This window comes from Ziziphus jujuba, chromosome 6, assembly GCF_031755915.1.
Source record: "Ziziphus jujuba cultivar Dongzao chromosome 6, ASM3175591v1".
Taxonomy (NCBI): Eukaryota; Viridiplantae; Streptophyta; class Magnoliopsida; order Rosales; family Rhamnaceae; genus Ziziphus; species Ziziphus jujuba.
Genome location: NC_083384.1, coordinates 9,144,817 through 9,167,691, shown reverse-complemented (window position 1 = coordinate 9,167,691; position 22,875 = coordinate 9,144,817). Strand labels below are relative to the sequence as shown.

The following is a 22,875-nucleotide window of genomic DNA, read 5'->3' as shown; positions in this document are numbered from 1 at the left end:
TGCTGAATTTTTCAAAAAAATTTGTTGCCTCTAAGGAAATATAGGAACAATAAAAAAGAAAGAAAAAGAAAAGAAGAAAAAAAATTATGTACAAAGTATGTGAATCATGAAAGGCATGCATGGGTCGTGGGATTTAGACCACTTTTAACGTTAGGAATGTTTTGGGTTTTCAAGTTAATAATATATAATATTTGTACTTTGAAAAGTGATTATAAAGCCCATTCAGCCATCCTTCCCCAAAGTAGATCTCTATATCTCAATCCCCAAGTCTTTCCCCATTTCCAATGTTTGATTACTTTGTTTTGTTTTTGTTTTTCTCTTTTGATTTTGTGTTTCAGGTAGAGAGAGAAGGAGAGAAAAACAAAAACAAAAATATTACTTACCACCTTGTTAAAAGAAGAGATACAGGTGGAAATATTTATTGTACAATTTTGATAAGCTTTTTAAAAAACCAAATCTCACAACTTGTTCTATGTTTTGCACTCGGCAATCATACCTACTTTTCTGTTTTGATGAAAGAGGGTGTTTCATATTGGTTTTTGCTTTCATTTCAAATAATCTTTCATTTTTTAGGTCTATTATCAGGACAGTTCTGATTTTGTATTTGTTTTGAAGGCAGGACAAACAATCTTATGCAAAGGGAAAAGAGAAAACAGTCTTTGAAAAAAAAATAAAAAATAATGGTTTCTATATATGACCAAGAATGGCTCGTTGGAGGACTAGGTTACAATCACCTTTCCCAACCAAAAGTTTGGTGTCATATTGATAAGAAAGATCCCTTTTGAAATTTTAAACAAGTAAAGCAAATTAAATATACATGAACATATTTAATAATTTGCTAAGCATGTATTAATGGAATAATTAAAACATTAGAATAAAAAAAAAAAAGAAAAAAAAAAGAAGGCAAACGGAAAACAAAAGAAAATTAGGGCATGAACTTGATTTTGAATGTGATTCTACTACCCGTTTAAGAGGTGTCAAAGGCACTGCAGTTCAAAATTGGATTTTCTTTTGTTTTCTTATTCTGTAAAGACCATGATTAATGCTGCTTCCTTTGACTTCGTAACGAGATTTGAATAAAATTAGCCGTTACGGTGACTTATGAGAACATTGGGCTTGGCCCACAATGAAATTCAAACACAGTGAAAGCCCATCCCCAAATTTATACAAATTCAAAATTTGACGTTCAAAATGCACAAACTATTTTTTGATTACCCTAATCTTCAAAGGACTCTCCATGTTGTTTAATATCACCCAAATTTGACTTAAATATTCATATTATATAAAAACATATAAATTATTTAAAAAAACAAATAGACATTGTTAGCCAATAATGAATTTTCTTGGGTCTACTTGAACTTGTAACCTCCCAGATGTACCCAAGTTTCTTTAATACTGAAACATAGTCTCTTCAGTGATCATGGCCCAAGATTATTAGCATGTGTATATTTTGCTGGAGGTTGCATTTTGATTTTTTGAAATACTCTTTTTATTTTGACTTAAAATTACCTATCTATCAATTTCGATTAGCAAATTATGAAAGAGACAACTTGACAAAAAACATGGAAATAAATGCACGCGGGTTAGAAAAACCTGATGGTAGATAGTGACATTGATATTGCAGACACTATGAAGAGGCAACAAAGAAAATTAAAGATAGGTGAAGAGAAAGAAAATAGCAAATGGGTGCAGCCGCTAGCTGAGGGTAAAAGTTAATGTTGATGAAGCAGAGTGAGGATTAGCAATGGAGTTATGGCTAAGTTCCCTTTACAATTTCCCAAGGCAAGTAAACAACACAACATAATAAATCTAAACAAGCTGATATAACAGAGAACTGAGAGTACCCTATTTCCCTTTTCTGTATGGAGCAATGTGTGATGAATCACCATAAGCTTATAGCCATTCAGATTCTTGTGTTTCACGCAACCAGTTTTATTTAATTAATGAGGGATTCCCAAAGCTTTGAATAAGCTATCTATCATAAAATTATGAAAGATGATATTCATTCTGACTTCCGAGCCTTGCAGATTCATTGTTCAAGGACTGGTCGACAATTCTACTGATCAACAATTAAATTTCCTGGTTCTGATAAGAAAAAAAGCCTGATATTATATATATATATATATATATACAAAATCAAAAGCAATTAGATACTTTTGCAGCATGAACTATTAATAACGCTCATCAAAATTTCTACCAAAATCTGTTGGAACTACAGGAGACAAATACCATATGCCTCACTTCTTTCCAGATCCACCCCTAAGAGATTGCCAAAATACAGGCCAATTTTTCTGAGCTTCATTCCAACCCAAGAAAGACCCTTCTCTCAATGGATCCCAACTAGAGGACACAATCCCATAGCTGACACCAAGGAGAGCTGTTCCAAAGAAGATGAATGACACAATGAAAGGAACCCATGTGGGAACATCAATTTTCAGACCAACTTTGAGGTAGTAAAAGAATGGGAAGAACAACAGCCCAATGAACAGAGGAATCCCAACTGTGAAACCCATCCTGCTTATCATCCTATTTGTCACTATCTCTGGTATTACACCTTCCTCTCCATCATCTTCTTCTTCCTCTTCTGTCTCATCTTCATCATCTTCTCTCGGCTTGTTGGGTTTCTTGGGCTTCTTAGTTTTCTTTGGGGAGGGACCAAACCCTTTTGGTCTCAAGGTTGCATATAAGGGTGTCAAGTGTGAGAAATTAGCCTTGTTATTGCAATGTTTTGTTGTGGAAATTGGGTATTCTGAATCTGCTTGTCCTCTCAAGTGGTTGGTAATTGAAAGTGTCCAAATATTCAGTGTTATCTGTTATGGGGGGAAAAAAAAAAAAAAAAAAAAAAAACAAAAAACAAAAACAAAAACAAAAACAGCTCCCCAAATCAAGGAGATTCTTACATATATCCATACATCTATATCTATTTATATATATACATCAAATTTCTTTGCAATCATCAAAGTATGATCTTAAAGGTTCAATACCCAAATCCAAAAAGTAACCTTTAGGCAAAAACCAATCAAGAAGCTGAAGCTAAGCAGAAAAGGAAGGAGCAACAAGTACCTTGTGGGGTAAGGGTGGGGTAAAAGAGGCAACAGGAGAGAGCTTAGATGGCCATGAAGATGCACCTGCAACTGCAGCCATTGGGGAGTTTTATCTTGGTCTTTGCTCAATCTCAATGAAAAATTCAAACTTTAATTGCTTTGAATACAGTAGAGACCCATCTGAAAGGAAATGAACCAGTAAACTGGTAGAGAGGAAAGAACGATGGATTGGGTCGGATAAGGTTGGAGGAGATAGGGAGACATTACGAACCAAAAATCAATTTGCTATTGTTTCTATAATACCACGTCACCAGTCTGACATGGTACTCCCACTTAAACACTGTATTTCATTTTATTAGAACTTCATTTAAAAATTAAGAACAAAAAAAATCAGGTAAAATATTTTAATTTAAAATTGCGTAATGACATGATTTTTTTTGTTGCAAAGAACTCAATATATCTAAAACTTGGATGTAATAATCACTATTTGAAAAAAATAAAAACTTCTAATTAATAGTTGACCTATACTTACACTATTCGTTTGAAAATAAACATTTTTCAGTGTAAAATTAAATAAGTATAATTTAATTTACTATATCCAAGTAGACATCTCAATGCAAAAGTTTCTATTTTCTAATAAAGATGTAGCTAATTTATAAATATAAGGTTTTTAATATAAAAAAATTAAGAGACTAAAATGTAAATTTTTTTAAAAAAAAATCAGATGGCATTATGCAGAAAACCCAATCTTGTTTTTAGTTTTTTGGAATAATTTTCTTTTTATTTATTTAGGTGAACCTTTTGAAATCTAAGCTACACCAAATTGAGAATAGAAGATTAAATCCATCAATGTGCCATGTTAAATCATGCTTGTGTTGTATTATGTCGTATTTGTGTGAAATTTAATTAATTTAAATATAATTATTAAATTTTTGTATGGAAATAGATAAATTCAAACATATTTGTTATCATATAATTCGTTATCCAATCTGTTAATCCATTAAAAATATATACAAATTTAAAAATTTAAATTTAAGTTAGTTTTTAAACAATAAAATAATATTTTTTTAAAAAATATTACTAATGACTTATTTATTTTTAGATTTTTTTAAAAAATAAATTAAAAACAAATTAATACAGATTTAATAATAAATTAAATAATTTTAATATTATAAAATTTATTTAATTATAAAAATATTTTTATTTAATAGGTATGATAAATTTATTATTTATTATCGTATTTTATTTATTAATTTATTAAATTTTATTAGATGGTAATGATATAAATTGGATATGATCTGATCAATTTAAATCTGCAAATCATTTGTGTTTGTATCGTATTATTATCTGTCGTTGCCAGCTCTACGGAAAATCGATCCAAAAAAGCAACTGGGGACAAAAAGAAAATCGACAACAAAAACGAAAATTATACCATTTTTAATTTTTTTATGCACCAAAAACCAAATGAATTATTGGATTATTCGGGTTTATTCGGTTTTCTATTTCGGGTCCTTCTCAAACCATCGTATAGTTTCCTTGTACTCCTTTATCCAGCAAGAAAGCCACACGGGAATCAAGCAGCCTCAGAAACAAGTATCACGAAGAAAGAAACATACTAGAAAAAGAAATAGGAACGACCGGTTCAATCTGAATTCTGAACCCACAAATCTTTTTTTATGGTAATTGCAATGCGTAATCATTTTTTCTTCATTTGGGTCTTGTAAATTTTTTTTCGTTTTTGGATTAAATCTTCGTTTTAACATACATTTCTTGCTCTGGGATCTGCCTTACTTGGTTATTGATTCTGTTCGTTGGTCTTGTTGATATTCTCATAATTTTTGCAGTGTCAAAGAGTTCAAAACTACTGAGATTGAGCTACTAATCAGGTGCTTTTTTTTTTTCCTCTTTCTCTTTGATGCTCTTCTTCTTCTTCTTTCTGAGGAACAGGAAATAAGTAAAATTTATATGTTGAGGAAGTCCCATTGATGGCATAAGGGAAACAGGAATAGTGGGTTTGTGTGTGTGTGTGTGTGTGTGTAGGTCTACTTGTGAGTATAGAATTTGAGAATTTCTTATGGGAATGTGAAAATTGTTGCCTCATAGTTGTCGTAGCTAAGTGCTAAACTCAGTTCATTGTCAGACTATGAAGCATATGCATCTGAGGTAAGTTATGGCATCTAGGATATGAAGTCAATATTTCAGTTTATTCTCAGTGGCATGTGGGAAATTTCGTTTCTCTTGTGGTATAAATCTCTTGAAGATGCTTTTTTTTTTTTTTTTTTTGGTTCTGTTTCTGGTTTATATCGTAATATGTTGTCTGACGTTTATATCTATCCATTTTGTTTGTGTTAGACCTACTCATGTTGAATGTCTCATTTTATATCTGTCCATTTTGTTTGCGTTAGAACTACTCATGTATTTTCACCTAGTTTTCTACATTAAAAACTTGTGCTGCATCATTCCCTTTGGATTGCTCTAGATTAAACGTGTAAATGAGCTAGGATAGATGACTGAATCTTTGCTTTGAGCAGTAACACTTCACATAGTAGAATGCCCATCACAGCCAGTTGTCCAAAATGAGTTTTTTTCTGAATTATTTTGATTACTATTATAGCCAAACTATAAATTCTAGGGCGTCTTTGATCTCAGGTTGTAATGATCATAAAAGGGTTGTTCAGAAGATATGAAAGATGGAACCCAGTTCATCCAACTTCTGGAGCCTTGTGGGGCATGGGAATAGGAGTCGGTTGTGGTGTTGGATGGGGTCCTGGTTTTGGCCCTGAGGTAGTTGGTTATGTTGGAGCTGGCTGTGGTGTTGGATTTAGTGTTGGCTTAACTTTGGCTGGTTTTGGCATTGGTCTTCCTGCAAATTTTCTCTTTGAAATTCCTTACAATGGTACAGAATTTTCTATCTTCCTCTTCTGTTCAATTCCTCATGATAATTTAATCATCTTTTACTGCTTCTTATTTAGTTATTGATTAACATATAGATCCTGTCTGCATGTTGAGCAATGTGAACAACAGTAATATTTGTCATGGAAACATGGATATTAGATTTTTCATATCTGATATGCATTGAGGATGACAAATGCTCATATTCTTTAGTCATGGGGGAATTTTTGCATTCTCCAAGTGATACTGTATCTAGTCCTTGATCTGATTCAGTGAATCCTGACGCAACCCTTTTCTAGTTTTTATGGCAACAAGAAGCGGCCTATCGGGTACTGCTAGATTTAGAGGTACTCTTTCCTCAAAAAATTTTGTTGGAGAGGGTTGGAATGCCATTGTGCCTCACATCTCAGGTCTGCAAAGAGAAGCTAGTGGAAGATTATCCAACTTTAAGCAAAATGATTTATTGAACATGAAGAGAATGTTGTCTATGCATGCTAGTTCTATGTGGGAAAGTTTCCGGGTTTCTGGTGAACAATTCTTCCAGCCAGGCAAAAGCAAAGGTATGCTGACTTCTATAATCTACATTAGAAGTTGCTACTAATTTAATTTGTTCAAATTAGTCACAAAAGTATCCATTACTTGCAGGTTCGAGAGATTAACACCATTTACAGTCCCCACTACTTTAATTCTTACATTGTAAGAACTGTATGAACATTCTTTATTTATTCATCCAAAGTTTATTTGTGTTGTAAAATATTCGCTGGCCATTATAATATTATATCATAGCAAACACTCAGAGATTTGATGTAAAAACCACCTTCCATCGGACCCAGGTTTTAAAATGCCTTTGAAACCTACGGTCTATAGTTTTGTAAGGGCCATTGTTTATACCAAAAAATGAAGTTTCTCTTCCAAATGTTGCGAACTCATTGTTTATTCATTTGTTTATTTTTTGGGTATGGAATTCCCCTATTAGTTTTGGGATAGTTGTGAAAAAAAAAAAAAAAAATAGCTTGTCCACTTCGTTTTTAATCATTGTTTTTATGATTTGTAAAAGCCACAAAAAAACACTACAAATTTCCATCGCCTTCAATTTTAATTATGACTTCGGCCTTGATTATGCTCCTTTTGATTTGGCAAAAGAAAGATAATAGTGTTCAAGAAAAGCGAAGTATAAAATATTGAATAGTATTCCATGATTCAAATTGGTATGGACATTGAGCATTGAACTATTTGTCGCCAATCCTCTTTAAACCAGTGCTTTACAATGATAAAAATTTGCCTTAAACATCAGCGGATAAATAGTGTTATGAACCCAAAAGAAGATTTACTCCCTGATTTCATACATACACTCTCATTCTCAGCTCTACTTACATTATAACGATAATAAAAGAAGCTCATACATTCGGCGGTTGACTCTTTAAGTACAACACTAGTTTGTCCCAAACAAGAAAAACAGCTTAATTTCTACCCAAAAAAAAAAAAAAAAAAAGGAAGAAAGAAAAAGAAAAAAAGAAGAAGAAGAACAGCCCATCGGATGGATTCAATTTTCGCAAAAGAAAAACGGTGGTTTGGCTTAAATGGGCAAAACTTAAACAAGAACACACCTTATGTCACGTATAACACGGACTCTCAAATACAAGTTTTGGCACAAATCCACGCATTATAGTCAATATATATCTTCAGTCTCTACGTATGCAACCTTATTTGACATAATATAAATTGGAGGTGGCAAAATGTTCAGCAATAATCCTTTTGGCACAAGTAAACCATCCCAAGTGCAAACCAATAGTAGAAATTATAATGGTCAACTCCTACTTTCAGTATTTGTTAGTTCTACTCACACTAACATTTAGAGGTAGGGAGGGAGAGAGAGATGAAAATACACAAGCACAACCCCCATCAAGTACTCTACTAATTGTACATTATTTATAAGAGAAATAGAACATCCATATCTAGTTTACTAAAACCGGTTTGGCAGGAAACAATAGCCAAACAAAATGATAGAAATCATTATAGTTACAACTTACAGGTACAAGCACTAGATAACTAGCTACAACATAAATTTAGTTAAACAGAAGCAGGACCTAAAAGTGCAACAACAAATGAGGGTGGTGGCATGTTCTTTTAGCTCAGAGTTCAACCATAAGCATCTGCATAATCAAGTAAATCAAACAATTAGAATCTCCCTTTTTTCTTTTTACTTTCTTTTTTTTCCTGAATTTTTCTGCACTGTTTTTTTACCTGAAAAAAGGAATGGGAAGAGCGTGTTTCCAAGACCATGGTTTATAAGAGAAGAAAAAAAGTAAAAAGTACACATACCATTTGGTGATTGAGCACTTCTTGCAAACAGATTAGAAGCTGTTGGACTGGACATCGAGAGCTGAGTAGCAGTTACCAAGTTCTTATTTGATCTATGATCATCAATATGGGATCCCAAATCCCTCATTTTAGGCCACGGATCAAAAAGAGGCTGAAGCAACTGATGTTCCTCTTTTGGAGATTCCAGTGAGCCAAGATCCTTACCAAAGAAACAACGATATTGCTCCTGTTTGGGCATTGCAGCATCCACATTTAGAGGTTCAATGTCCTGGAATGTCTCTAGCTGGCGACTATTACTTGGAAAAAGAGAACTGTTTCTTGGTTCTGAGGAGTTCATAGGGACATGAGATGTCATCAGACGCCATGAATTGTCTACAGTATTGTTTATTTCAAGACTCATATTTCCTGAAGCTTCCATTAAGAAATTGCGTTTCTCTGCCTCAGGATTCAGTCCACGATAGCACCTGTATTTCCCATTTTATAAAGATCAAGACACCTAACTTGTCCCTTTGACAATTAATTCCCAAAGGGAAACAATGAAGTTCGTTGACCATATCAAGGAACCCTATTTTTGCTTCCACAGAAAGGACTAAAATGAATATGAGCAACTTCAGCCTAACTTCCTATTTTTGCTTCTATAAAAAGACCAAACTAAACATGATAAACTTTAGCATGTGCAACAACCCCTCCTTCGATGAGAAGAAAAGAATACTACCTTATACCAAATAAGAAAAGCAAAACCATAACTCAAAATCTCTAAACCTATGTTTCTATCTTTCTCTAACATGCACTATGAATAAAGTCAACAAAGTAAGAATATTTAAGAACCCTTCTGCCTAATCGGGAAGTTAATGGAAATCAACCTTACTTACATACAGATATTAATCCTAGGATTTCAGTTTTTGAATTAATGTTCAGAACAAATGTTCTCCAAGCATGGAAAAACTACGGAGTGACAGAAATAAAGCATAAACTCATGAACTTTCATCTATAGATGAAAAATCAAATTAATGTACCTGTACTCATTGTTACTAATTCCATAGGGTAAAGGGTCCACCACCACCTGTGATGGTAAGCATAGTGCCCTGCGGTTACCTACAGAGTGCAAGGGCATGTTCTGGAAGCTTCCACTAGAAGTATTACTCCCAGTTGCAATGTCTGATGATACAGTTGACAAGGACTGCGAGTTAGTTTTCAATTCCACAAGCTTTCTTGAACGGTAGCGACCTCGGTTCATGTGCCGCTCACAATACTTTGAGTCTGGATGTGCATCTTTGGAGCACCTCCACTTCTTACCATCTGTCCTCCTGCACCTACCAGGCTCTGGGTCTATCTTCTTCCCAAAGTAGGAACAATAACCCACTGCAAACAATTAATAACAAGTTATAAGAAAGAAAATTCAATACAGGATCAACTTCAACTTCAACTTCAACATATAAGCCATCAAAAAGGATAAATTTGCAAGCAGAAAATGACATGTAATGAGAAAGAACACATATCAAGCAAAGGTATCAAACTTCAACTCCCAGAACATTTGAGCCATTAAAAATGATAACTTGCAAGCAGAAGAAAGATATCTATGAGAAAGAAGACATAGCAAGCTGAACCAATATCGACCCAGAATATCTTCACCCACCACAATATGGTATTTTGACAAATCATTATGAAAAGCCGAATAACTAACCCGTAATCTAAACTAGTTCGCTGAGAAGTGAGCTCATTTTAACACATATCAAGCAGAACCAATATCAGCCCAAAATATCTTCACCAATCACAATATGATATTTTAAAAATTTATATAAATCTGCTGCCTTCTAATAATTAACCCGTAATCTGAACAAGTTAACGAACATGAAAGCTCATCTAAATATGCTAAAATATAAAAGTTAAAACAATTAAATGAACGTATAATAGTGTATTGTAGACAGAGAACAAAAAAAATAATAGGGAAAGGTTGAAACTTGTCGTGTTGGGGTGGGGTTTGTAATGGGTTTGCTTACAGGTAGGATGTCGGAAGAACCTTGGAGAAGTCAACTGGAAACTCTTCCGAATAGGGGCCAGAAGGTCAGGAGGGACAGGCAAACCGGCTTTGAGATACTTAAAGATGAGAGCTTGGTGCTCCAGCTCCTGCCACTGTGCCACTGTAAATGGCGACCCACTCATTTCTCACTCCTCTGCTTCTGCTTATTAGTCTTCTTCTTCTTGTTCCTTTTTCTTATTCTTCTTCTTCCTCTACAGCTTCTGACAAACACTCCCAAAAACCACCTTAGCTCCAATAACAGTCACACACACACACACACACACACAGATTATAAAGAAAAGAGATCGAGAAAGAGTGAGAAAGTGAGGCGGTTACCTTGGAGTCGGTGAGAGAGAAAAGGAGCATGGTTCACGGTTCTCGGGGGAAAAAACGAAGGAGAAAAGATGAAGAGAAAGATTGGTTTTGGAGGTTCAATGAAGGAACGAGGATGGGTTTGATTGAGACATTTCCATGGATGTTAGGGTTTCTGCCAAAATTTTTGGATTTTTTTTTTTTTTAATTTTTAAATTTGGGAGAGTGAATAAATTTGGTACAATAATTACAATTTTGTATTGGATGATAATAATGGTGCTTTTTTTATTTTATTTTTTTATTTTCTGAAAGGCGGTACTAGATCAGTTTTTCCTCTCAGTCTTAACAGAGATTCAGACTTCCAGCGTGGCAAACTCTTTTTTACTGTCCGTGCCTGCTTTTTTCACCGCAGTTACGAGGACGGAGCCCGTCGTGCTCTTTCCGTTTGAACACGTGGCCATCTTCATCTATATTGCATTTTTTTACTACTTGACACAAGTTAAAATTTTCTACTATTGGTGTATGAAAAAAGTTAGTTGTATAATTATAAGCAGCATTTTGGTATTTTATAAGCAAATTTTATTTACGTCTTTCAATTTTATCTTTATTTTATTTAAATTTTATATTTTTAAAAATTATTATTAATTTTTAAAATTTTTTATATATATCAAAATAAATTAATTTATCCAATTTTATCTATTATTTTAATAATTCAAAATGACAAGAAGATAGAAATTTATTTTTATAATTAAATAATATTATAAAAATTAAGATTAAAATTAACTAATAAAAACTGATTGATTAATATATTTGATAATATAAAAAAATTAAAATGAGATAAACAATGATTTTTCATAGGATAGGATCTATTACAAAATTAAAAAAGTGTAAATGATTTTTTTTTTCTTTTCTTTTATGATGTTTTAACGTTTTTGAGTTTCTAAATGATTATTATTTCTTTTATATGTAATAATTTTTAAAATGATTTGGTAATTATGTTGCTAAATAAAGGGTTGGGCCTAGGCATGTTTAGGCATGAAGCTTAAAAAAAAAAAAATCCCATATAAAAACAAGACATGAAAGAAAATGGTCAACCATATTTTGATAATCGAATATATCAAGAAGAGAGGGTTTAGATTCAAAAGGCGTGATTTTTATTTAATTTTTTAGAATTAATCTAAAATAGATATTACTATTTTATAAATAATTAAGTAATCATTGTATTTACGATTTTAAAATTTATTTTATTGTTGAAACTTAAAAATTATATAAAATAATTTTTCTTTTTTTTTTTAGGTTTGAAAATATAAAATTTTCATAAACATGTTATCGTTAGTATAACTAATTTGTTTTAATTTTATACATTAAAATAATATGGATCTTAATTTAAGAAAATAAATTTAAAAACTTGACGTTACTGTTTTGTAAATCATTGCTAATTTATAATTTATATTGGGGTCAAAAAAGAACCCCGTGGAGTTGGAATATTTTGATTTTTCACCACCATGTTAAAGTGACAGACAGCTAAGGAATGTGTAGCTTTGATATAATTATTTATTTTGGAAAAAATATTAATATAACTTTTTTTTTTCTTTATTAAATTTTGACCTGTACTGTTCAACAAAATTATTATATTATTTTTTTAATGCGAAATCAATCGAACCCACTTTTTTTCCTAGCAAAAAAGACGCCAATAGAAAAAGGGCACGAAATCTCCGATAACCCCCTGGTTCTCTAACGAAATTTCACATCCAGTCCAGGTCAAAAAATTCTAAACAGTGGCAATTACGCAATTCATCAGCAATTTCAGGGAATTATTTGGTATTTAAGTCCCGAGAAACAAAGAGGGATCAAAGCCAAAAGAAGAAATTGGGCGCGAAGAGGAGAGTCAAAGGAGAGGCGCAAAATCTCCAATAACCCCCTCATCGGCCAACGAAATATCAATTCCAGTCCATAAGAAAAAATTAATAAAAATTCAGCACAGTGGCATTTACGCAATTAACAACTATATGCGGAGAGTTAATTGGTAATTTAACGTGAAGGAAAAAGAGGGATCAAAACCAAGGCTGAAAAAGTTGGCTCTCTCTCTCTCTCTCTGTTTTTCGGTTCTTTTCAACCCAAAGAAGCACCTGAAGAAAGAACAAAAAGAGAGAAATCAGTCCTCTCCCTCGCGCGCAAAGCCATGAGTCTCTTCGGTTTGGGCAGGCAAGCGGGAAACCAAAAAAAAAAAAAAAAGCCTATAAATTTATTTATTTTTTAATTCTTTTTTTTTTTTATCGCTGAAAGAAAATGTTAATAATTCTTCTTTGATTTTTTTTTTCCCGATTTGCATTCGATGAAATATGATTATCTAATAGATGTTATAAGATCAGTTCGATGTTGGAAAATTTGATGTTTGATATGGTTTTTTTGGTAAATATATTATTCGTCTGATTCATAGAATGAGTTTTTTTTTTTTTTTTTTTTTTTGGGTGGTGGTGTTGATCTTAATTTGCATGTTTTGTTTTCATCGTTTTTGGTTATGGGTATGCGCTAGATTCATTATTGAAATCTACATGCAATTAGTAGCGGATCCAGAAATTCACATGAGAAAGAGGGTACAAATTGGTTTCTGAACAATTTTAATTTTAACTCTTATAAATCTTTTCAGTGGCGGTGGTGACAATTGGACTGCCAATTTGTTTTTTTTTTTTTTTTTTTGGAAAAATGTCTCTTTTTAAAGATATTGGTTTTTTAAACTATGATAATTACTGTTCTTCACACTGCAATTTCACCTAATCTAATTATAAACTTAAACTTGTTTTTGTTTAGATGGGATGAATATAGTTTATAGATTCAAGGATCTGCAACTATAATATTTTCACATTTACAGTTTGAAGAAATATTAGCTGCATTAAGATTTAGAGTTTGGGGGTCTAATTCTGAAATAGGTGAAATTAGGGGTAGGGAAGAGTGAGATTAATTTAATAAAAGGTAAAAAAAAAGAATTATTTCGCTTGTGACTAAAAAGAGGTGATAGAAAGGAGAACACTAAGCATAAACCATAAAGTAGATTGGAAAACGTGATTTAAAGTAGTTAGATTTCTATGTTTATAAATTTTTTTTTTTTTTTTCTATATTGAAAAAATATTTTAAAAAAATTCGAACATAGCCATGTCCCTTGTGCCTCTGACACTGCATCTTTTTGGCTTATCTCCTTTACTATGTCCTTTATTTTCATCATAACCGATTCCTTCAATGAGAAATAAACTTGATGCATTTCATATTTTAATTTCTTTGGTTAGTAATAGTATCTTTATATAGTTCTTCTATCTAGTCCAACGCATTTAATGTCAATCATCTACTTCAGTGTATTTAGTGTCGATATTACACAGTGATGCTGGATAAAAGCGATGACAGAAGAATGTTAGTTGGTGGACATTGTACCTCATTGCATTGTATGTGTCTCAGTGTGATACATCACGGTTCTGTTAATGACTCTGGAACAGGAATTTCCAGCATGCTTTTTATGTTTCTCAGTGGTTATTATTAAAGTGCTGTTTTTCAAAATTTGTATGGTTATTTGAGTTATGGGCAATAGTTGCTATGGAAGTGTAAGAGCGAGTTAGGTCTGCATAAATATTGTGAATACATAAGATTGTGTTGGACAATAGAGATTGATGTTGAAGGTGGCAGCTTGGTTATGGAATTTCTTCCTGAAAATGATAGACAAGATGTTGAACATATTTGCTGATGTGAATTATGGGAAAGACTAATTCATTTGATGTCTCCTTTGTTATGAATTGATTTTTGAGCAGAAACCAACGGACATTTCGCCCAAAAAAAAGTGCACCATCAGGGAGTAAGGTTGGTTCCTTTATTGACTTGTAATGTTTATTTGATTTTCTGTTGAAAGAATTTGTTTAACAGCTTTAAGTTGATCTTTAGTTGAATGTTTCCATTGAAACACACACTTTTATTCACATTCTTTTTGTGTCTGACGGTTCCAGATTGTCTTAAAATTGTCAATCCAGTTCTTTTACTAAATCTAGAAGGCTTGCTTCAATAATTGCTATAGTTCTTCTAATATTTTTTTTTTCACTATTAAGGGGATGGATGAAAGATCTCTCCCTACTTGAGAAGTCGATCCATTCTTATTCTTCGGTTAATTTTATAATCTTAACTTAATGCAGGGGGCTCAGCTTAGAAAGCACATTGATGCCACCCTAGGCAGTGGAAACCTGAGGGAAGCAGTTAAACTTCCTACAGGGGAGGATTTAAATGAGTGGCTTGCTGTCAACAGTAATACTCTCTCTCTCTCTCTCTCTCTCTCTCTCTCCCCCTCGTGCAAACAAATTTTAGAAGATTACTAGCTTTGAAGGTTCCCTATTCTTTTATGTATATGTCTTTGTTGTTTTTACTAGCATTATTTCCTGTATTCCCTGTTATGTGTTGATTGCGTAACAGTTATTTGTTTTAGACATAATATTCCTCTTCTCCCAAATTTGTATCTTAAGGCAATCCATTGTGCGAATTCTATCTGAATTTTGCTGGTTGGAATGTTTCAATTTCAGCCGTGGATTTCTTCAACCAGGTGAATTTGCTCTATGGTACCCTCACAGAATTCTGTACTGCTGAGAATTGTCCTACTATGACTGCTGGCCCCAAGTATGGCATTCTATATCAACAGTTAGATGCTAGATGTTTTGTTGTGTTTTTCTTTAAAACATTCAAATCAGTTTTTACTTAGGCAGTTGTGTGATATTTCCTAAATTGCTTCAGTTTTTTTTTCAGGTGGGAACTTTATAATGTTTTATCGTGTAGAACACTTTTATATTTACTTGTTGAGATAAAAGTAAATATGAAAAGTGCACTAGTTTTAGCAACTTACCTGGATTTTTTGGAACACATGGAGACATTATATTTTTATAACAACAAATGTTTAAATGGTTCAAAATCTCAAAATTGGAACCACTGATATAGATAGTTTAGAAAATTTTCTTAGTTTCCTTTTAAGCAGATGCATCAATGGAATGGTCAGCCAATTCTTCTTATCTTCTTCTGGTTGATTTGTGGGGTGATTAAAATTAAAATTTATACTTCTATGTTTTGGCTTGGTTGGCTTGAACCAACATGAATACTGTCTACCTTCGGTACATCCAATTGTTTGAAATCTTTGTAGGCATTAGCTATTTTAACTCTACTTTTATAGAATTCCTGATTCTCTGTATGTTAAACTTTACAGGTACGAGTACAGATGGGCAGATGGTGTACAGATTAAGAAGCCCATTGAGGTTTCTGCTCCTAAGTATGTTGAATATTTGATGGACTGGATTGAAGCTCAACTTGATGATGAATCAATATTTCCCCAGAAGCTTGGTAATAATCAGTGCCAAACTTGTTTCTTTACACCATGCCTTTGATTATATTTTACAACTCCATCACCTATTTTATATTTTGCAGGTACCCCATTTCCCTCCAACTTTAGGGAAGTTGTGAAGACAATATTCAAAAGACTGTTTCGTGTATATGCCCACATATATCACTCTCACTTTCAGAAAATCGTGAGCCTCAAGGAGGAGGCCCATTTGAACACTTGCTTCAAGCATTTCATACTCTTTACCATTGTAAGTATTATGCTTCTAGCATTATTTCTTTTGTTAATTCTTAGAAGTCTGGTATCCATATATGTGGACTTTGTATGCACTTTCTTTACCATGTTAAAAATGTATGATGGATTTCATTGTCTATTCTTATTCAACCATGGTAGTAAATTTGCATAATTTACTACCTTGACCTGGCTTAATGACCAAATATTTTTCTGATTATTAGCAACCAAACTTGTTTTTGTGTCATCATCCATGTTTGTACTTGATGGTGGTAAACCTATGTGCAGGAATTTGGGCTAATAGACAAGAAGGAGCTGGCGCCTCTTCAAGAGCTTATAGAATCCATAATTGTTCCTTACTAAACAGCGTATTTGCATATTCCAAGGGGTATTTATCTTAGGGATACATAATTATTGTCAAAATAAATGCTGATAATCAGTATTTGACTTTACAGTCTCTCCTATGTAGCTTGAAATTATTATAAATTGTTCATATTCTGTGTGGCTTTTATCTTATATATCTTCTCTATTTGCAAGAAAAACTGATCACCTGTAGCTGTTCCCGTACCTGTTTCAATTAAATGGGTTGGATGGTAAAGTTATATTTGAAGAGTTTCGAAGAATAAGTTTTCCCCAAAAAAAAAAAAAAATGATGCCTGATAAAAATTTATCAGAGAAATTTTGGAATTTAGAGAGGGATCTCGTTTTTTTTCCCTGAAATTCATCGTGCAATTTTCAGATACGATCTTGTTATTAAAACTAATAATGATTTATTAATTAAATTTTTGCATCGATAATCATTATAGAATTAATAAATTTTATCTTTAATGTGTCATATAAAAAACATGTTTATTAAATGTTAAAAATTAACTTAATACAAAAAATAAATGTTTTAAAGACAAATAAATATAGAAGGTAATGGTAATGTTCTGTACGGGAATATATACTTCAATATTAGTTTTTCGCATTTAGAAAACCTGCCACATAAGTGCTATTCTACTTTTTTGACATGGGAAATCTCCGATAAAACGTGGGGGGGGGGGGGGGGGGGGGGGGGGGGGGGGGTGGTGGGGGGGCAGAAAAAATGCAGCAGCAAGATTGAAGATGATCATTATTGGAGAAGCTCAGTTCCGAACAAATTCGGTCCCTTTATTTTTTTTTTCCATTTTTTTTTTTTTATTTTTTTACAAATTGTCCCAGTAACAAAATATACACAACCAAAACCACGTCATAATTACAAGGAGTTTATCATATTTCATAAACAGTACTATTTGCAAGTTACATATTATCCATCCAAAAGCAACAAAGTTACAGACAATAATGATGGAGTTGATGCATGTAAAGTATGATATGATTTCAGTTATCTAAAATGTATATGTAAATTCAAATGAGATACAAATTAAAGAACGACGTTTCAGGGCTCAACATATCCAAATGCTTCCTTAAAACTGAAAAATGAATAGAATACCCAAAAAAAAAAAAAAAAAAAAAAAAAAAAAACAATATCGCACCTAGTTTTAATCTTGATCCAATTCATCCTGAACTGTGTACAAGCTCCTAACACTGGAATGGCCAAATTTAGAAGCAGCATAGCCATAAGCTACCACAACCGCAACAAGGACACCGAGAACCAAGGAAAACAGCTGGAAGTTTGCCAGCAATAAACCTCGAATCTCCTTGTCTTTTGAATGACATGAAACTTTGCTATCCTTGAGCTGACAACCGTCTGGCATCATTGGGCCGTATAGAGTGAAGGCAGTCTGATAAAACCATAGGCCTTGGAGAGTAATGGCAATGCCACAGCACAAATCAACTGGGAAGCTAGTCGGAAGGAGTGCTCCACAGATGGTGCATAGTATGCATAGGCCTACTAAGAGAACAAGGAGGAGGTGGTAATACCCTTCCAGACCTTTATGGGTTGTTGAATGGAAATAGAATAGGAGATATTCTGCACAGAATGCTGTGGCAGCGATCAAACAAAGAGCTTCTTCTGGCAGGGGAAGAAACCTATCTCGAAGAAATTAATGATGGAAAAATAAATTAGATAGGTACAGGAAAAGAATAAAAATCTCAATATAGCATAATAAGGTATGCGAGTGAAAAAAAATTGAAAAAAAAAAAAAAAAGGCATCTGATAAGAATATATTATTAGTATTGGTCGGGATAAACCTCCAGCAACCATCCTACAGAGCATACCAGCACTCATGAGAGCACGCACACACACAGACAGCAGAGGAAAAGAAAGGAAATGACTATTCAACAGCCAATATGCCAATGACATCACTTCAGGAAATCATCCTGAGCCTCTCATGTCTAAATTCCAAATCCTGAAATTTGCAGCGAGTGTACCGTCACATATAAGAAATATCCAAGTTCGCTCAACCTTGTTGCTAATATATTCAAGTAGAATATTCACTTGAGCTAAAAGTCGACGGTCTAATGTCTCCAGTTTCTACATATACCATGAAGTCATCTCATGCTATAGTTATAGTTTTGATGAGTTGTAATCATGACTGGCAATATAGAAAGAGATTCTAACGTAAAAGGATTGTCCTAATACAGCTAGCATCGACTCAGTCATTTGGAATCAGTTTCGGTCACATCTTAAGGCATCATTTCCCTTTTATGATTCCTTTCAGCAATCACAAGATGTAATGGGAAAACAAAGAACAGTAGTGCAGTTTTTACATAACTCTGTCATGCCACTTTAATAGCATTAAAAACTTAAGAAATAAAAACAAGCCAAATGTTCCACTAGAATTGCACAGCTATTACAAATCAAAGATAAGAAGCTGAAATTGCCTGCCTTGCTGTTTCACATTCCAAAACTAAGCAAGCCAAATGTTCCAGTAGAATTGCACAGCTATTACAAATCTAAGATAAGAAGCTGAAATTGCCTGCCTTGCTGTTTCACATTCCAAAACTAAGCATACTTATCCAAAAGGTCGAGTTTCGCATTCCAAAAACTAAGCATGCTTATCCAAAAGGTTGAGTTGCTAACAACTGAGTGGAGGTTTATAATTTTTTGTTTTTTTTTATTTTTTATTTTTATTTTTATTTCGGCTTTGATGTGTACTCAGAGCCAACAGCAATTGGTGTTAAGAAAAATCCTATGATATCAGAATTGCTACAATAAAAAAAATTCTGTGAACCCCTAAACGTCCAGAAAATATAAATATGCGGAACATGTCCACAGTCCACAGTACGAAAATAATAGGAGAGAGAAGTAAAACAGAAGGTTCAATTGTTATACTTCTTGATAAATTTCAGCATTAAATTTAATTGCTCTTTAATCGTGAAGGCTATAGGATGAATAAGAAAGACAAATTTCAACCCTTCACAGAAAAAAAAACTCAGACTACAATAATTCCCATTTATGTTGTTTTCCCAATCAAGTTTAAAATCTCAACCTGAGCAACCCAAATTTATTTCAAGCTTTTACTTCATCGAACCCAAGCGACAAAAATAAAAAATCATTTCTTATCATTTCTAAGCAGGAAAAATGATCAGAAAGACCATGACTAACCTTGTCTTCTCTGAGAGCAAAGCAATGGAGCCAAAGACAAAGAACATGAGAAGCATCCCCGAGTGCTCAAAATCGTTCATGTGGGAAGGGTTCAAAACCCCATCAACAAAAAACTTGAGGTGGGTTGAGTAAAGAAGCTCAATACACATGTCTATGAATGCACCAACTGCTATAATATAGAGCTCCAAATACTTGAGCTTCCCATCGAAACCAGGAACTGGACTCCATACCCGAACTCGAAAGGACTTGGGGTTGGATGCATATCTAACCAGAGCGCTCCATATATGCCATACCCCAACTACAAGAAACAATGTTCCAGGTAAAGCATGACCCTTGAAAGAACCCATCTTTCAGACGTATATATAGATTTCTGTATGTGTAAATATTTATATAATTTGTAAATCCACTCTCTATTATTTCAATATCCCATAAAAAGGTCTTATTGGGACTCTGCAACTTCCTTGTCTTCCTGAAGCAAAAGCTAATATTTTTTGACAGAAATGAAAGCACTTTCTGGGGCACACATGCTTTGATTTGCCTTTTCTTTTTCCCTTTTCTCTTTGGTTCGAATCTTTTGATTCTTCCACTCGAACTTTTCAAAGTAATCAATGTAACCTTTACATTAAAAATTGTTTTTGCGATTCCTTTGTCAGCTCTGTTTCATTAGGAAGAAAAATTAGGACCAACCAAATAGAAGTCTAGATTTTTTTTCTTAAACTATTATTTTGCACCCAAAAAAGAAAGAAAGAACAGGAACCCAATAAAGAATAATTTTTTTTTCTAAATGTGGCTTCTAAATTTTTGCAATATAATCCCTGCCTTCTGATAGCTTTTTTTTGCACAAAAGAATGCGGTGAGAGGGGAGGAAAAAAAAAAAAAAAAACAGAACATGAATCTTTTTTTTTTTTTTTTTAAAGTATATAGATCGGCATCAAGAAGTAATAAAAAAAGAAAGTCCAAAGTAGAAAAAAATAGTCAAAAAACTTTATAAATGAGAACAAAATGTTCAAGAAAATAATTCAGACCAAAAAGAAAAGCAACATTCACAGAGCACAATCAAAGATCACCAAAAAGACAGTTTTTTTTTTTTTGGGTTTTTGTTTCTTTTTTTCTTAACAAAGTTATAAAGAGTATAAAAACAGACACACATACAGACTTTTCCTCTAATTGTATATAAATATACATACACAAAAATAATAATATATATTTTTATAGTAAAATTGATGAGAGATTAGTCGGAATCTGTGAAGATAAACCGTGATTATAAAATCAACGTGCTTTTTTACTTACAAATATTTACATAAGATTGGATATGATTGATGAATCGGGTTTTGCGTTCAAAATCCTCCCCCTTTCTCTGCTACACTACGGACCCAAAAAGTTAAAGCTCTCAAAATCACAAGGCCTGAGACAGAGAGAGATGTATAAAAAGCTGTGCCTGTGATGGTGATGATGATGGTAGGGATCTGAGAGAAAAACCAGCTTTCCGATAAAAAGAGACTGAAAGCCTAAGAAAACAAAGAAAAGAATCGATAAAACTGTGACGGAAATTCCCGTGGCGTGGAATTTTTAATTTTAATTTTAATTTTATTTTTATTTTTCTTGGCTTTCTTACCTCGTGTTTGTGCCTTTGTGGAGTAGAGTCAAAATGTGGCCGTTTACTTTTTTCTTTTTTTTTTGTGATTGTATAGTAATAATTTTTGTGGGTCCCGCCTGTCTCATATCTGGGTTTTCTCGTTCTCTGATGTGCGACAGTGAGAGAAATTTGCAAAAGTTTTTATGTGCGACAATTGTACGGTAGAGATTAGAGACTCGTATCCAAATTCGTATAAAATTTGTATTCATCGTTGAATTATGTGTTTTAATTATACAAAATTTGTTGAACCATGATTTCTGTTTTGACTGTTATATTTTACTAATTACTGCAATGTATTTTTTTTTATTTGGAAATTTTAACATGTAAAGTAAATTTTGTATATGTCTACTATACTCTATTACTATTGCTATTTAGTATGTTTAAAATTCAGAAATTTAACTCCCCGAAACAAAAAATTTGCTTATGTGGCATTTGGTAACAAATCAGCTTTTTTTTCTTTTTCTTTTTTATCTACTCAATTGTATGTAATTTCTTCAACTTTAACCATGTTAATTCGTAGTATTTAAAGTTTGTTAAAATTTTCAAATAACCATAGATTTGAATAAAATCAAAAAAAAAAAAAACAATTTCAAATAATTCTCAACTTGATGTTTATGTATTTTATTTAATTATTCTTAGGTTTACATTAATCGAAATGACTAATAAATAAACTGTGCTTAACACTAACTAATATTTGAATTGAGCAAATTACACATAATTAAATATGAAAAAAATAAAAAACCAATGTTTTAATCAAATTATACCTTGTCTTTAATAATTATTTAAGCTTAGTATGAAAGAATGCCATCAGCATATCTTAGCTTTATGTCCCCAACAAAAAATAAAGAAGAACAAGCTCTGATCAATATGATCCTATAATGAGGAGATTTCATAGTCAACGTCATATTTATATTTTATTGTCTTTCATTAAAATATCAACGAAACACATGTTACCTAACTTTATCCTTTTTTTTTTTTTGGTTTTTTTGTTATACATGGTAACGTATATATCATCTCAATAGGTTAGGTAGATTTTCATAAAGATTAAATAGATATGAACAAAAATGAAAGAACCTAATAATAACAACAGCAATAAGAATATAAAAGATAATTAAATATGTATTTGTGCAACGATGTTTTTTTTTTTTTTCCCCTTTGTTTGTTACTTGGTGTTTAATATCATTGCTACTATTATTTTACCTCATTCAATACATCACAGCTGTATTAGATTTTAGAGTTTATGTTATGCATTCACAAATTATTGTTGCTTATAGATCTTTCATGATTTAGATTTATCATGACTCAGTACCTAGTGTCACTATTGCTTATTTTAAAGATAGCATGGACAACCAAAAAAAAAAAAAAAAAAAAACCATGGGTGAGGTACCATGTCAAGTTTCATATAATAACTATTTAATGACCCATGACAACTTAACTTTAATTAATCTTATTTTATACGAGGATGCATTAAAACAAAATTATCCAAAAACTAATTAAGATGAACATAGTAGTATGCATATATACAATTTTGATATT

At 32.5% G+C, this 22,875-nt stretch overlaps 5 protein-coding genes across 7 annotated transcripts; 2 read left to right on the top strand and 3 right to left on the bottom strand.

Annotated features, from left to right (window-relative positions):
* Positions 1-2,089: 2,089 nt before the first annotated feature.
* LOC107430981 (protein PAM68, chloroplastic) lies at positions 2,090-3,301 on the bottom strand. Its single transcript, XM_016041858.4, has 2 exons — positions 3,064-3,301; positions 2,090-2,810 (listed from the first exon to the last, which is right to left on the bottom strand). The coding sequence occupies exons 1-2, from the start codon at positions 3,142-3,144 to the stop codon at positions 2,238-2,240; spliced, it is 654 nt and encodes a 217-aa protein (XP_015897344.1). The 5' UTR covers positions 3,145-3,301; the 3' UTR covers positions 2,090-2,237.
* Positions 3,302-4,383: 1,082 nt separating this feature from the next.
* LOC107434377 (cadmium-induced protein AS8) lies at positions 4,384-6,865 on the top strand. Of its 2 annotated transcripts, none has more exons than XM_048464178.2 (5): positions 4,384-4,723; positions 4,889-4,930; positions 5,677-5,940; positions 6,236-6,496; positions 6,582-6,865. In XM_048464178.2, the coding sequence occupies exons 3-5, from the start codon at positions 5,700-5,702 to the stop codon at positions 6,593-6,595; spliced, it is 516 nt and encodes a 171-aa protein (XP_048320135.1). In that variant the 5' UTR covers positions 4,384-4,723; positions 4,889-4,930; positions 5,677-5,699; the 3' UTR covers positions 6,596-6,865. The 2 variants fall into 2 exon arrangements, with proteins under 2 accessions (XP_048320135.1, XP_015901329.1); XM_016045843.4 differs by having other exon boundaries at positions 4,386-4,723; positions 5,694-5,940.
* A 954-nt stretch (positions 6,866-7,819) lies between these two features.
* Positions 7,820-10,831, bottom strand: LOC107434374 (growth-regulating factor 4). 2 transcript variants are annotated; one of them, XM_016045840.4, is made up of 5 exons: positions 10,615-10,827; positions 10,259-10,499; positions 9,275-9,620; positions 8,259-8,722; positions 7,820-8,089 (listed from the first exon to the last, which is right to left on the bottom strand). In XM_016045840.4, exons 2-5 carry the CDS (start codon positions 10,419-10,421, stop codon positions 8,076-8,078), a joined length of 987 nt encoding a protein of 328 aa, XP_015901326.1. In that variant the 5' UTR covers positions 10,422-10,499; positions 10,615-10,827; the 3' UTR covers positions 7,820-8,075. The 2 variants fall into 2 exon arrangements, with proteins under 2 accessions (XP_015901326.1, XP_024923241.3); XM_025067473.3 differs by having other exon boundaries at positions 7,820-8,722; positions 10,615-10,831.
* A 1,807-nt stretch (positions 10,832-12,638) lies between these two features.
* On the top strand, positions 12,639-16,693 carry LOC107434360 (MOB kinase activator-like 1A). Its single transcript, XM_016045825.4, has 7 exons — positions 12,639-12,795; positions 14,388-14,436; positions 14,763-14,871; positions 15,144-15,237; positions 15,815-15,948; positions 16,033-16,196; positions 16,466-16,693. Exons 1-7 carry the CDS (start codon positions 12,773-12,775, stop codon positions 16,538-16,540), a joined length of 648 nt encoding a protein of 215 aa, XP_015901311.1. The 5' UTR covers positions 12,639-12,772; the 3' UTR covers positions 16,541-16,693.
* Positions 16,694-17,405: 712 nt separating this feature from the next.
* Positions 17,406-21,288, bottom strand: LOC107430960 (uncharacterized). Its single transcript, XM_048464557.2, has 4 exons — positions 20,994-21,288; positions 20,157-20,358; positions 19,704-20,101; positions 17,406-18,184 (listed from the first exon to the last, which is right to left on the bottom strand). Exons 3-4 carry the CDS (start codon positions 20,048-20,050, stop codon positions 17,695-17,697), a joined length of 837 nt encoding a protein of 278 aa, XP_048320514.1. The 5' UTR covers positions 20,051-20,101; positions 20,157-20,358; positions 20,994-21,288; the 3' UTR covers positions 17,406-17,694.
* Positions 21,289-22,875: the final 1,587 nt, after the last annotated feature.